At 48.5% G+C, this 11,989-nt stretch overlaps 1 protein-coding gene across 1 annotated transcript in view; it reads left to right on the top strand.

The window, feature by feature from the left end:
• Positions 1-1,874: 1,874 nt before the first annotated feature.
• Positions 1,875-11,989, top strand: part of Parp1 (poly(ADP-ribose) polymerase 1) — a 33,216-nt gene continuing 23,101 nt past the window's right edge. Inside the window, exons 1-4 of the mRNA XM_057770028.1 lie at positions 1,875-2,098; positions 6,361-6,526; positions 10,005-10,120; positions 11,614-11,828. Of these exons, the coding sequence (XP_057626011.1) occupies positions 1,979-2,098; positions 6,361-6,526; positions 10,005-10,120; positions 11,614-11,828 (617 nt within the window). The 5' untranslated portion in view covers positions 1,875-1,978. The remainder of the gene's footprint in view (positions 2,099-6,360; positions 6,527-10,004; positions 10,121-11,613; positions 11,829-11,989) is intronic.

Raw genomic sequence — 11,989 nt, 5'->3', positions numbered from 1 at the left:
AGAGAGAGAGAGAGAGAGAGAGAGAGAGATATTTCAATCTTATTAGTGATCCCAAAGTATGTTTAAAAATGAAAACAGGCGGTGGAGACAGCATAGCAGGAAAGAGCAGAGCAGCACCAGACGGAAGCTCGGGTCCCAGGACCCACGTTGGGCAGCTCACAATCACCTATAACTGCAATTCCAGAGGCTCTGACAGCCTCCTGTAGCCTCTGAGGGCAGCAGCTGCACACATGTGGTATACAGCCACACAATCACACATATAAATAAATAAAAATAAATCTACAAAAACTTTGGAATTTTTCTTAATAATATTAATAGCTATAATCCCAGTACTTGGGAGATAGGGGCAGGAGGATCAGGAATTCAAGGCCAGTCCTGACTGCATAGCAAGGTTGAGGTAAGGCTGGACTGCATGAGGCAGCAATGGCCTGAAGCAGCTGTCACATCGATTCCTGCCTTTCTGCAGACAGAGCAAAAGATTAATAAACCACTGCCATCACCCATAGCAAATGAACAAATTAAATATTTGTGCTGTTCACTGAGTATTTCTTTGTGATGGGAAAGTTGCAGCTGTTTTGTAGACATTCGGAATACTTCCAGTCAATGCAACTGTTTGCAAGATTTTTAAAAACGTATTACAAGGGATGACTCAGTGGTTAAGAGCACTGGCTATTCTTTCCGAAGACCCGGGTTCAATTTCCAGTACCTGCATGGAAGCTCACAACCATCACTAACTCCAGTTCCAGGGAATACAAAAACTTCTGGCCTCCGAAACCACTGCACACACATGAGACATAAATATTCATACAGGCAAAACATCCCCAATGCATCCAATTCACACACTGTAATTTGGTCTGTGAGACTGTTATTTAAGTCTGGGGTGGCCTAGCCTGCCCAGTTTAGAACCACTGCAGAGCAGCAAAGAGAGGCATTTGTTGAGGTGGATAAACATAGGACTGGGTACAAGGGAAAGGGGAAGGAGTACCACCTGGACTTGGGTAGGTAGGGAACAGCTTTGTGATTGATCTCTATGTCTCTCTGTCTCTGTCTCTGCCAGGGTCTCACTGGAGCAAAGATGGAGGCAGCGCACAGAAGGCACCTGGAGCCAATTCATACCTGCTGACTCAAAAAGACTCACGGGCAAGCAGGCCACAGCTCACCAACCAATTTGCTGCCAGGCCGGGAGCTTACCCACACACTAGGGCAGAGGTAAAAGGGGATCTTTGTGAACTTGAAGTTCATTTTCCTGGCAAGTCCCAGATCAGCCAGGGTTATATAATGAGTCCCTGTGCCACACACATACCATTTTTAAAAAGACCACTTATGTGAAAATCGTCGTGCTGCATTAAATATCAAGCTTTAACAGCAGCAAGTTTAACAATTACCATAGCTTCAATTGCTGACAATTTTAAATATCTTGAGGCCTCCCCAAGTGTATGATTTGAAAACATCTGTTGCAATTACTGCCAACAGTCACAGGTTCTGCGGATTCTCCTGGAATTTGTAGTTGTGCATTTCAGTTACTAAGAATGAAAAGTTAGGCTTTGGTTGGTTTTCTGTGCCAGCAGTATGGAGGCTGCAGACCATAAAGCCCTACTTAGGGTCAGCACGGCTTGCTCTCAGACAGACCTAGAAAAAAACGGGAGTGGGGCGAGGTGGAAGAAGTTAGGAGAGCAAGGAAGCCTTCCTGGGACAAACCGACAAAAGGGGTGGCGCCTATCGGTTTTCCGGGGCCCCCGCCCCAGAGGCTGTGAGACCAGGACGCACAGGCGCAGACGCACTGGCACGCAACCCCCCCCTCCCCGGCCCGGCGCGTGTCGAAGCCCCGCCCCCGTGCGCGGGCTTGGGGGCGGTCCCGCCGCCAGGCATCAGCAATCTATCGCGAGCGGAGGCGGCGCCGCACGCTTGCGGGGAACCGACACGTTAGGGTATCACACAGGCGGCAGCGTGTGGCTGACGCAGCGGCACAAGCGGAAGGATGGCGGAGGCCTCGGAGAGGCTTTACCGGGTGGAGTACGCTAAGAGCGGGCGCGCCTCTTGCAAGAAATGCAGCGAGAGTATCCCCAAGGACTCGCTCCGCATGGCCATCATGGTGCAGGTGCGGCGGGGCCGGGCCGGGGGCGCAGGGCGGCGCGGCCGCGGCGGCTGTTTGGGTTCGGGGCCGCCGCGCTCCCCCTGCGGCTCACGGTAATGGGGAGAGAAGGGCGGGAAAGGCCCGCAGCGCTGCCGCCGCCGTCCTTGAGGCCCACTGGGCCGACCCCTTCCCGGGGATTGAGCTAACCCTGCAAGAAAAGCCCGGGAAGAGCGAGCCTCTGGCTTTGTAAAAACGACAGGCCTCTCCGCTGGGTCTGGGTGGTCGCAGAGTTCTTGTTTATTTCACTGCTTTCTCTGGGGGTGGGGGTGCAGGATGTGCGCGCTATCTTTGAAGCTGCTCTGATTTGGGCCTACCTTGTCCTGGAAGATTTTTTTGTCCTACGTGAATAAAGAGGACGAGCTTTTGGAGTTTGGGGATTTTTTTCCCCCTTAAGCCTATTTTTGGTTATCCTTTCGACATCCGTTCTCTCGGTATTTCTATTTTAATTATGCAAAGCTGTTCAGTTTCTTTACAGTACGTTCGCTTTGGGCCTGATTTCTAGTTGGAAATAACATTTTCTCCAAACTTCCCGGGGTCACTGACTTCTCGGCGCTTTCTGGTGTGTTCACAGACGCTTCCCGTAATGGTTCAAGAGTTGGTACACGCTGTGAGGGGGTGGGTTAAAGAGTCTTCTGGTTTTCTGATACCTGCCTTTGCATGTGCGGTTCTCACCTGCTCAGTTCCTTCCTCCCCATCCCTACCTCTCCCCATACTCACTGCTAATGGTCAAGGTAATTGATTTCCCTTGCTTCCTGCTGCTGTAATGTGTTTCAGGATAAAGGCCTGAGAACCCTCAACGGGGTTCGGTACTTACTGGGGGGGGGGTGGGGGTAAGACGTTCACCAGTGGGTACGAGGGCCCACTTTGCTTCTGATATTTCACATTATGGCAAGAACTAAAATTGACATCTTAGCGCCCTGGGAAGGGCTAGACTGCCTAGCTCAGTCAGCAAGCCTGGCACGCAGTTCTCATTCATTTCGCATACATTTATTAAGTACCAGCTAGGTCCCAGGCTCTGCGACAGTGTCTCTATAATTGCCTTTGGTGATAAAAATCACAAGTACTGGGAGGCACATCTTTGTTGCTTGCCATCAAGATTGGGCAGGGAACCCACCCTGGGCGCTTTCCGCGTGGTGAAGGGAGGATTGATAAGCCTTGGAGCTGATGTCGCTGGGCGCTAGAAGAGGAGGTGCCCAAAATGTCCCGGTCAAGTGTGGGAACTTGATTAAGAGACTTTATTCACAAAAGTAGGGCAGGAAGATGCAGATAGCTTAGAGGGAAGGACCTAAAATTGGAAGAACAGTTCAGAGCTCTGTTTCCAACTGAGGTCTTTACCCTCGGAGGTAGTAAATAGAACTCGGGGCTCTCCAGGTTAAGAGCAAACTGGCTCCTAACCTGGATCCACATCCTTCCCAGCAAAGGTGGCTTACATTTTCATATCACTTTGTGATTGGAGATTCCTTGTCCTAATTACGGCAGCTATGGGGGGGGGGGTATTAGTAAAATTTGAAGTAATGGTACTTTCCCAGAAGTAATTTGGTTGGTTTTGAGACCAGGTTTCAAGGCTGATCTTCGAGATTCTCTGGCCTCCCTCTCTGAAGTGCTGGCCGCCACCACACCCAGTCTTTCCAATGTTTGTTTGGTTTTTTTATTTTGTTTTGAGACTTGGGCTCCACGTGTCAACTGTCTTGCTGGCCTTGAACTCACAAGAGATCTGCCTGCCTCTGTCCTCTTACTGAGATTAAAGGTGTGCGTCAGCACGCCCAGCCTTTCAGATAATCAGTTTCCTTTCCACGTTACACATTAAGCATTTTTGGGTTTACTGTGTTAGCCAGAGAATAGTCCTGAGGTGAGAGCATGACCCTGTTTCCCATTGTCCAGGAAAAGAAGTAAGACGGGGAGTCTGGGACTGCCATTGATAATTAATTCAGCATTCAAGGCCCTCCTCCGGATTTTATTGATTGTGAAAGAAACTGTTATTCAAAATAAGGAATTCTCTTCCTCAGTTGTAGTTGGGACTGATTTTTTTTTTCTTTCTTTCTTTTTTTTTTTTTCCCAAAGACTGGGTTTTCTCTGTAGCTTTGGTGTTTGTCCTGGAACTCGTTCTGTAGACCAGGCTGGCCTCAAACTCCCAGAGATCTGCCAGTCTCTGCCTCCCGAGTGCATGCCCTCATCCTCCCCACCCCCACCCCCACCCCGGCGTTTAAAGTTGGTCCTGTGAACTGGCCTGCAAGAAACCTTTCTTCTGGTTTCTAAATTTAAATGCCTTTTTTTTACATTTGTATGGGAGGATTGTTCTCTGAGCAACTAAAAACCTGATTTTTTTTCAAAGCCGGCTAGGAAGGGAGAAGTTGCACCCTCAGGCCACTTGACTGGGAGGAAGAGGGTAATCCTACAAGAATTTGAGCATTCTGTGCCCACAGCAAGGCCATCTCCCTCCTACAGGCAAAGTTCTTGGCCTACCTTTACAATCCACGGCTGGTGCTCTGTTCTTGTTGGCCCAAGTCCTGCTTATTTCATAGCTCCTAGGTAGAACCTGGACCTTGAGCCAGTTGTTCTCAAGCCTTGCCGTACCAGGAGGTTTTGTTTCTCATTGACGGCCCACTTGTATTAGAGTGAATGAGCGCTGTGGAGTAGCAGAGACAACAAGGAAGGCGGAAGCCATGAGGGCTCAGGGATCTGAACCTGTTGCCTGTTGTCATTCATGTTGGGTCCGCTCAGAAATGCCATTTGTTGTCTGGTTTAGAGGCTGTCTTTTCTGCTGTTCCTTTTCTCTGTGGGTTTGAAACTGAATAAGCGTTCTGCCAGCACCAGCGATGGAATTGGAGTAGATTCTTCTGGCTTGTACAACCTTGAGGGAAGCGGTGGGTGGGGCCTTGAGGCACCTGAGGAAGTCTTGAGGCGCTTTCAGTTGCAGGCCCTAGAACAGTCACTGTTGGGTCACCTAGGCAGGACTTGATGTTAGATTTTTTTTTTTGTCTGCGGGCGTTTTGCCTACATGTGTGTCTGTACCATGTACTTGGTGCCCAAAGAGACCAGAAGAAGATGTCGATCCCCTGGGACTGGGTGACAGCTGGTTGTGAATCACCATGGGGGTGCTAGGAATTGAACCCAGGCCCTCTGACAGAGCAGCTTAACCACAGAGCCATCTCTGCAGCCCTCAGCCTTACATTTTAATGCATCTGAAAAGGAGTGGGAGTGATTATTGGAGTACCTGACTTGCCATGCTTCTTCAAAATATCACTTGTCTCCATAACCTCAACGTGGTGCTTATGTTCAGTGCTGCTTTAATATTTTTATCTTTTTGGCCTTCGCCTCTCTCTTCCTTGAAGGCAGTCGTCGTCGTGGGCCATCTTATCAGAAGGCAGTTTGTTAGGTAGCTCTTCTGCCATCAGGATGGTGGAAGAACCTTGGTGTCAAATTCTTGTCCCATCCGGCTCCATTGTTGTTGCTGCCATCTGTGAGACAGGGTTGCTGCTTCACAGAGGCATGGTTTGTGAAGGAAGAGCACAGGAAACTGGGTTAACGCCTGTGCCTCCCTCATTTCTAAAACAGGCAGGACTGGGCCCAGAGCATCACAGGGAAAGAAAACACCTGAAGTGGCATGAGCTCAAGTGGGAATTGGGTACCTCCCTGCTGCCAGGGGTCAGCCTAGCTCCAGGCCTAGAGGTCTTCCTTCCTCTCGGGCTCTTTTTCGCCCCCTCCCCTCACAGAAGCTGTTCCTTGTAGTCACCTGTGCAAACCTTGCTGCGCCTGACACATTTTCTCTGCCTGGCTCATCGGGGTCCTGTTCCTCATTATTTTTAACTGCAGGGGCTCGTAAGAGCCACTTCTGGGCCACCTTGATCTCAAGTGCTGCTGCCAAGCTTTGTAATGGGTACAGGGGTCGCCGGGACCCTGAGATGTGCTGTGTTTATCACTAGGCGGTGCAGCAAGTTAAAAGGCAGCACGTTCCCTAAAAGAAACCTGGGGCCAGCTTCTTGTCCTGAGACAGTGGATTATGGGAGTGGGGCAGCTATAATTTTTAGCTTTTAGGAAAATAGTTAAGGTGAAACGCCGGAAGCTGTGTCTTGTCTATTTGCCAGTCATTGTGTGGCATGAGAGAACCCCAGACAGGCCGCAGGAAAGAGAAGGGGGCTCCCGTTGCTGCCTGGGCTGGGGGCAGGGTGGGCTTGGGGTCTTCACAGATATTAACATCTCTCTCACCCCTGCTTTATGACTTCTAGTCTCCCATGTTCGACGGAAAGGTCCCACACTGGTACCACTTCTCCTGCTTCTGGAAGGTGGGCCACTCCATCCGGCAGCCTGATGTTGAGGTGGACGGGTTCTCTGAGCTGCGATGGGACGACCAGCAGAAGGTCAAGAAGACAGCAGAGGCTGGGGGCGTGGCAGGTGTGTAAGGGGGGGCAGGAATACAGCCCTGTCTCTGTCTTGCACCGGTAGAATGAGAGCATCTCCTCATCCGGCCACATGGTCTATTGCACGAGGTCTGATGTTTTGTATTTCCAGACGCTGAAAATGTAGCCTTTAAATTTGCATGGTTCTCATTTTTAATAAGTTTTGATTTTTTTTTATTAGTAGTAGTGTCTGTTGTGCGTGTATGTGCGTGTATGCTACAGTATGCATGTGGAGGACAGCTTTACTAAGTTGGGTCTCTCCTTATTTGCATGGGCTCCTGCAATTGAACTCGGGCTGCCTGGCTTGCACAGCATATACCTTCACAGCCAAGCCATCTCACCAGCCGGACTTTGATTTTTAGAGCAGTTTTAGGAAACCCAAGAGATACAAGAGTGCGGTGCTCCCATAGGCCCTTCACTCCACAGCAGCGCATTTACAGCAGTTGATGAAACTTGATTGACACATCATGATCTTGCTGTTGTGCATTCTGTGGGCTTGAATGGATGGATAACTTCTCACTGTGAGGTGGGGTCACTGCCTTTCAGGTCCTATGCACAGAGGTTACCCCAATAAAAGACTTCTGTACCTTTTCTTCCTTCTCATACTTGGGAAACCTGTTAATTCTTTTCTTTAAAAAAAAAAAAAAATGAAAGAAAGGAAAAAGAAAAAAACAGACCTCAGGCAGAGTCAGGTGGATCTCTGAGTTCAAGGACACCCAGTGGTGTGTGTGGAGATCCTGTCTCAAAGCAAAATATAAACAGACCTCAAGGAGGGCAGTGTTGGCACACACCTGCACACCTTTATTCCCATCTATGGCAGAGGCAGGTGGTTCTCTGAGAGTTGACTAGCCTAGCCTGGTCTATAGAGCGAGCACCAGGGCTACACAGAGAAGCCCTGACTCGAAAGAAAAACAACCAACCCCACAGTCAGCCACAGCCTTGGCTTCCTGAGTGCGGGATTACAGGTGTGCACTCCCGCCTTGGCTTCTGTTCTGATTTCTAGCCTCCTGGGTCAGTTTTGCCTGGGTTTAGTTGCAGGGAGAAAAGGAAATAAATGTGTGTACTTTCTTTTGCCTTTTTTCATTTGGCATGACTTGTCCTTGGTCTTTTTTGTGGCTGAGCAGTGTTCCTTTGCTTGTCCAGGTCTCTGTTGGTAACCGTGGGTTGGTGATTATTTATTCCGCAGACTTTGTAGTGTTGATAAAGTTCGAGTGTCCTTCATCAAAAACTTGAAACTGAGCAGCAGTGCACCACAGGTGGAATCAACCGTGGACAGGCTAGAAATACTGTGCACTTACCTTTGGGCTGTGTGTGTAATGTGTCTGTGAAACAGATGGATTTCATGTGCAGACCTGCGGTCCCTCCTGACTCCAGGATGTTTTGTGTATCTGCAATTATTCCAAAAGTCAAAACAAAAAATCTGAACTCCAGAACAGATGCCAAGCATTCTGGATGGGGATACTCAGCCTGTAGCTTGTCGTGATTTCTTTCTTCCCCTCCCTCCCCCACTTTTCTTTTTAAATATGTATGAGTGTTTTGTCTGCATGTTTGTGCTTGGTTCCCAGGGAGGTCAGAAAAGAACTTTGGGTCCCCTGGAGCTAGAGTTAGGGACAGTTGTGAACCACCATGGATGGGTCCTAGGAATTGAACCTGGATCCTCCACAAGAACAACAAATACTCTGAGCCATCTTTCCGCCCACTAGTCATGATTTCAGTGTGTACTTTATCCCTGCAGTACGAGTGCTTAATCCTAGGTGCAGGTTACTGGCCAAACACAAGTATTGTGACTATACTGTCTCCCAGTCTGTGGCTCATCTTTCACTTTAACTATAAATTTTATTACACTTATTTATTTGGGGGGGGGGTCATTGCATACATACATGGCTATTCTTTCTTAACACCGATTGTGTCCCAAGGATGGAACTCGGGTATAGTCAGACTTTCCTTTGGGCCACCAGATCACAAATAATGACACAGATATTTCTTATTATGAAAGTTTGGCCTATAGCTTAGGCTTGTTCGTAACTAGCTTGTAAAACTTATATTAACCCATTTATATTAATCTATGTCTATCACGTGGCATTGCCTCTCTTCCATCTTGCACCTCCCGTTTCCTCTCCATGTCTCTTGGCATATCCCACCTGTCTGGATTCCTCCTCTTCCTGTCTTTCCCCGGAAGTCCTGCCTGTCCTCTCCTGCCTAGCTTTTGGCCATTCAGCCTTTTATTACATCAATCCCAGCAGTACTCCTTCACTCAGTACAAATATCCCACACACTTGGGCTGAAGTTAGCTTGTGTTAGCTATAGGACGACAGTGAGGCTTTCCTGTTGTTATAGCGGCCTTTGTTGGAAGATTCTGTATTCGTGACTTCTGCTGCTGTGGTAGGACAGTGTAACCAAAGCAACTCAGAGAGGAAAGATTTTATTCGGACTAAGAGTCCATCATGACAGGAATGGGCTCTATGAAATATTTTATGTATTTAAATTAAATTATACGCTCTGAAGTATTTTATGTATTTAAATAGCTATGTGCTTTAATTGTTTTTTTCTGGTTTTCTAATGTGGAAATGGCTTTCATATTTGCATATTGGCCTGGTTTTCTATAAATTTGCAGAGTATACTTACTAGTAGCTTTTCTGTGGATTCCTGAAGCTATCCTGAGTGTTGCTGTGTTCTGACTTATTCATATGTGGGCCAGAAGATAATTGGTGGCAGTCAACTTTGCCCTTCCATCATGAGTCATGGCTATACAATTAAAGTTGTCAGACGTTTTGCCCTCAAGCAATCTCTCAGTCATATTTACTTTTTAGATGGGGTCTTACTGTTTAGCTCTGGTTTTCCTGGAACTCCCTATATAGACCAGGCTGTCCCCTGCCTCCTAGGTGCTAGGATTAAAGGCATATGCCACCGCATCCAGCATGAATCTAGGGGCTATAGAGATCACTCAGCCCTTAAGGGCACTGGAAGCTCTTCTAGAAGACCTGGGTTTAATTTCCAGCACTTACATGGCAGCTCACAGTGTCCATAGCTCTACTTCCAGAGGATCCAGCACCCTCTTCTGTACCCCACAGGCACCATGTGTACAAGTGGTACATAGACATGCAAGCAAAATCCCCATACACATAAAGTAAATAAACTTTTTAAATCTAGCTTTTTGTCTCCCCCTTAAGCCCTTCACCATATGTTCAGTTCTTATATAGGCTTGAGGTTGATCTGTATTTAAATATTCCTTTCAATTCAACACTTAACTTTGAATCATAAAAGCACAATAGCAATGAGAAGTCTGAGTTGGAAATTAAACAAAAAGTAACCATAGTTGTTGCCAGTAGACATGACCTAAACTGATTGTGTTCACCCAAATCACAATGTCTTTGTGGGAGGATCCTGGGAGGAGGAAGACAGAAGATGGGGACATTTGGGGACTGCAGTGTGAGGCTGCAGAGTTGAGCAGTGATGTATGTTTGGTTCCTCAGGCAAAGGCCAAGATGGAAGTGGCGGCAAGGCGGAAAAGACACTGGGTGACTTCACAGCAGAATACGCCAAGTCCAACAGGAGTACATGCAAGGGCTGTATGGAGAAGATAGAAAAGGTGCGCTGGGGAGCCAGTGTCTGCACTTGTGGGATCTCACCTTAGGTGGGGGGCGTTGGCTATCTCAGGAGAAAAGAGCAAACAGCCTCTCCATTTTGGCTCCGCACCCATGGTCAGAAAGAAATACAGTGGAGAGCCTTGTAGAGAGGGGAGTGACAGTTCTGGGCAGACCGAGTCCTTTGCTCTTGTGCAGCTGCCTCCATGGGCAGGGGCCCTGGAAGAAAGATCTTGGAAAGCGTCGGCATAGGTCCCCAAAGTCAAGCAGGTTCGGGGGAGTTCTTGTGTAATTGGTTTGAGGTTAGGAGGGCTGTGTGGGCCTTCAGTTATCCTGGTTTGTCGGAGTAACTCAGACCAGCCTACCCTGCCACTAGTTCTTGCCCCTGAAGGCTGGCAGCCAGTCGGGTGGGGTGGCTGGCTGGATATGCTACTGAGAACAGGGTAGAAGGTGTGTCTGTGCTTGCCAGCATTTTCTTCTCTACTGCCATGATTCACTTAGCACTGGTGAAGGGTTTCTCTCCCTTGGAGTATTGTGAGGTGCGTGAGTCAACTTTCTGTATGGTAACAATGCCAGAGATCGTCTACCTGAAGAGGGAGCTTTGTGTTGGCTCTCAGTTTTAGGTGTTTCAGTCATAGTTCCTTGGCCCTGTTGTTTGGGTGGCATCGCACATGGCAGGAACCTGGCACAGGAGTCCTTTTCATCTTGTGGAATGCAAAACAGAAAGACCAACATCTTAATATCAAGGGAAACCCAAAGCTCTAACCTTCTAGTAGGCTTTCTACCACCTCCCAAGAGCATCACAGTCTGATGGTATAAAGGCCTTTGGGAATAGTTCAAGAGCCAAATGTAGTAGGCACAAGACAGAGGAAAACATAATCATTAACTGTCCTTGCCTTCCACCATTAAAAAGGGGAGCACAGCCTGCTCTGTGCTCGAGTATCACTCAACCCTGGATGGAGATTTCTGCATTATCAGGAACCTTGTTCACTGGGTTCTTGTCCACTGCCTCACAGGTGGGAAACTTCTAGAAATGTCACTTGTAGAAATTGTACACCTGGCAGGCTGGCAGGACCCAGCTCTTGCTTACCTGCAACTTAGCTGAACCCTTAGGTATAGCAACCACGGAGTCCTCGGGAGAGTGGAGGATAGGTGAAAAGTCCCTGTTGGGATAAGTTGCTGCACTGAATCCTTTATAGAATGGTGCAGTGCCACTGCTGACCAGCACACCATGTCAGCATTTTAACCCTTCCTGGGGAAAGTGTTAGTACTTTGTTGCTTGTCTGAGCAGGTGGGTGGGTAGATAGTCATCCACAGTGCAAGGAGTCAGTCTCATAGAATGTTAGTGCAGGGACCTAAGGGTACCCACAATCCTTGGTGGCATAAGAGCCAAAATTTTCTGAGTTGCTACCTGTGCTTTGATTGGAACTCAGGGCTTTAGGCTACCTGTTCCCCTGTCCGGCCTTGTCATTCCTTATGTGCCACATTGTCTCTACAGGGCCAGGTGCGCCTGTCTAAGAAAATGCTGGACCCGGAGAAGCCTCAGCTGGGTATGATCGACCGCTGGTACCATCCAACTTGCTTTGTCAAGAACCGGGAGGAGCTGGGCTTCCGGCCTGAGTATAGTGCCAGCCAATTCAAGGGCTTTAGCCTCCTCTCTGCGGAGGACAAAGAAGCCCTAAAGAAGCAGCTCCCAGGAGTCAAGAGTGAGGGGTAGGTTGGCTGTGATTAAAATGTGGAGTCCTGAGGAGGCCTGTGGTATCAGGACAGCAGAGAAACTGGGGCATCTGCTATTCCAGCACCTCTTCCCCCACCCCCCACCTCTGGCAGCTCACTAGTCATGAGATCTACCTCCAGGCACTCTGAACTTCTGC

Source organism: Chionomys nivalis, chromosome 5 (genome assembly GCF_950005125.1).
Source record: "Chionomys nivalis chromosome 5, mChiNiv1.1, whole genome shotgun sequence".
Classification (NCBI taxonomy): Eukaryota; Metazoa; Chordata; class Mammalia; order Rodentia; family Cricetidae; genus Chionomys; species Chionomys nivalis.
The sequence above is the reverse complement of the archived record's forward strand: the minus strand, read 5'-3'. Positions and strand labels throughout refer to the sequence as shown.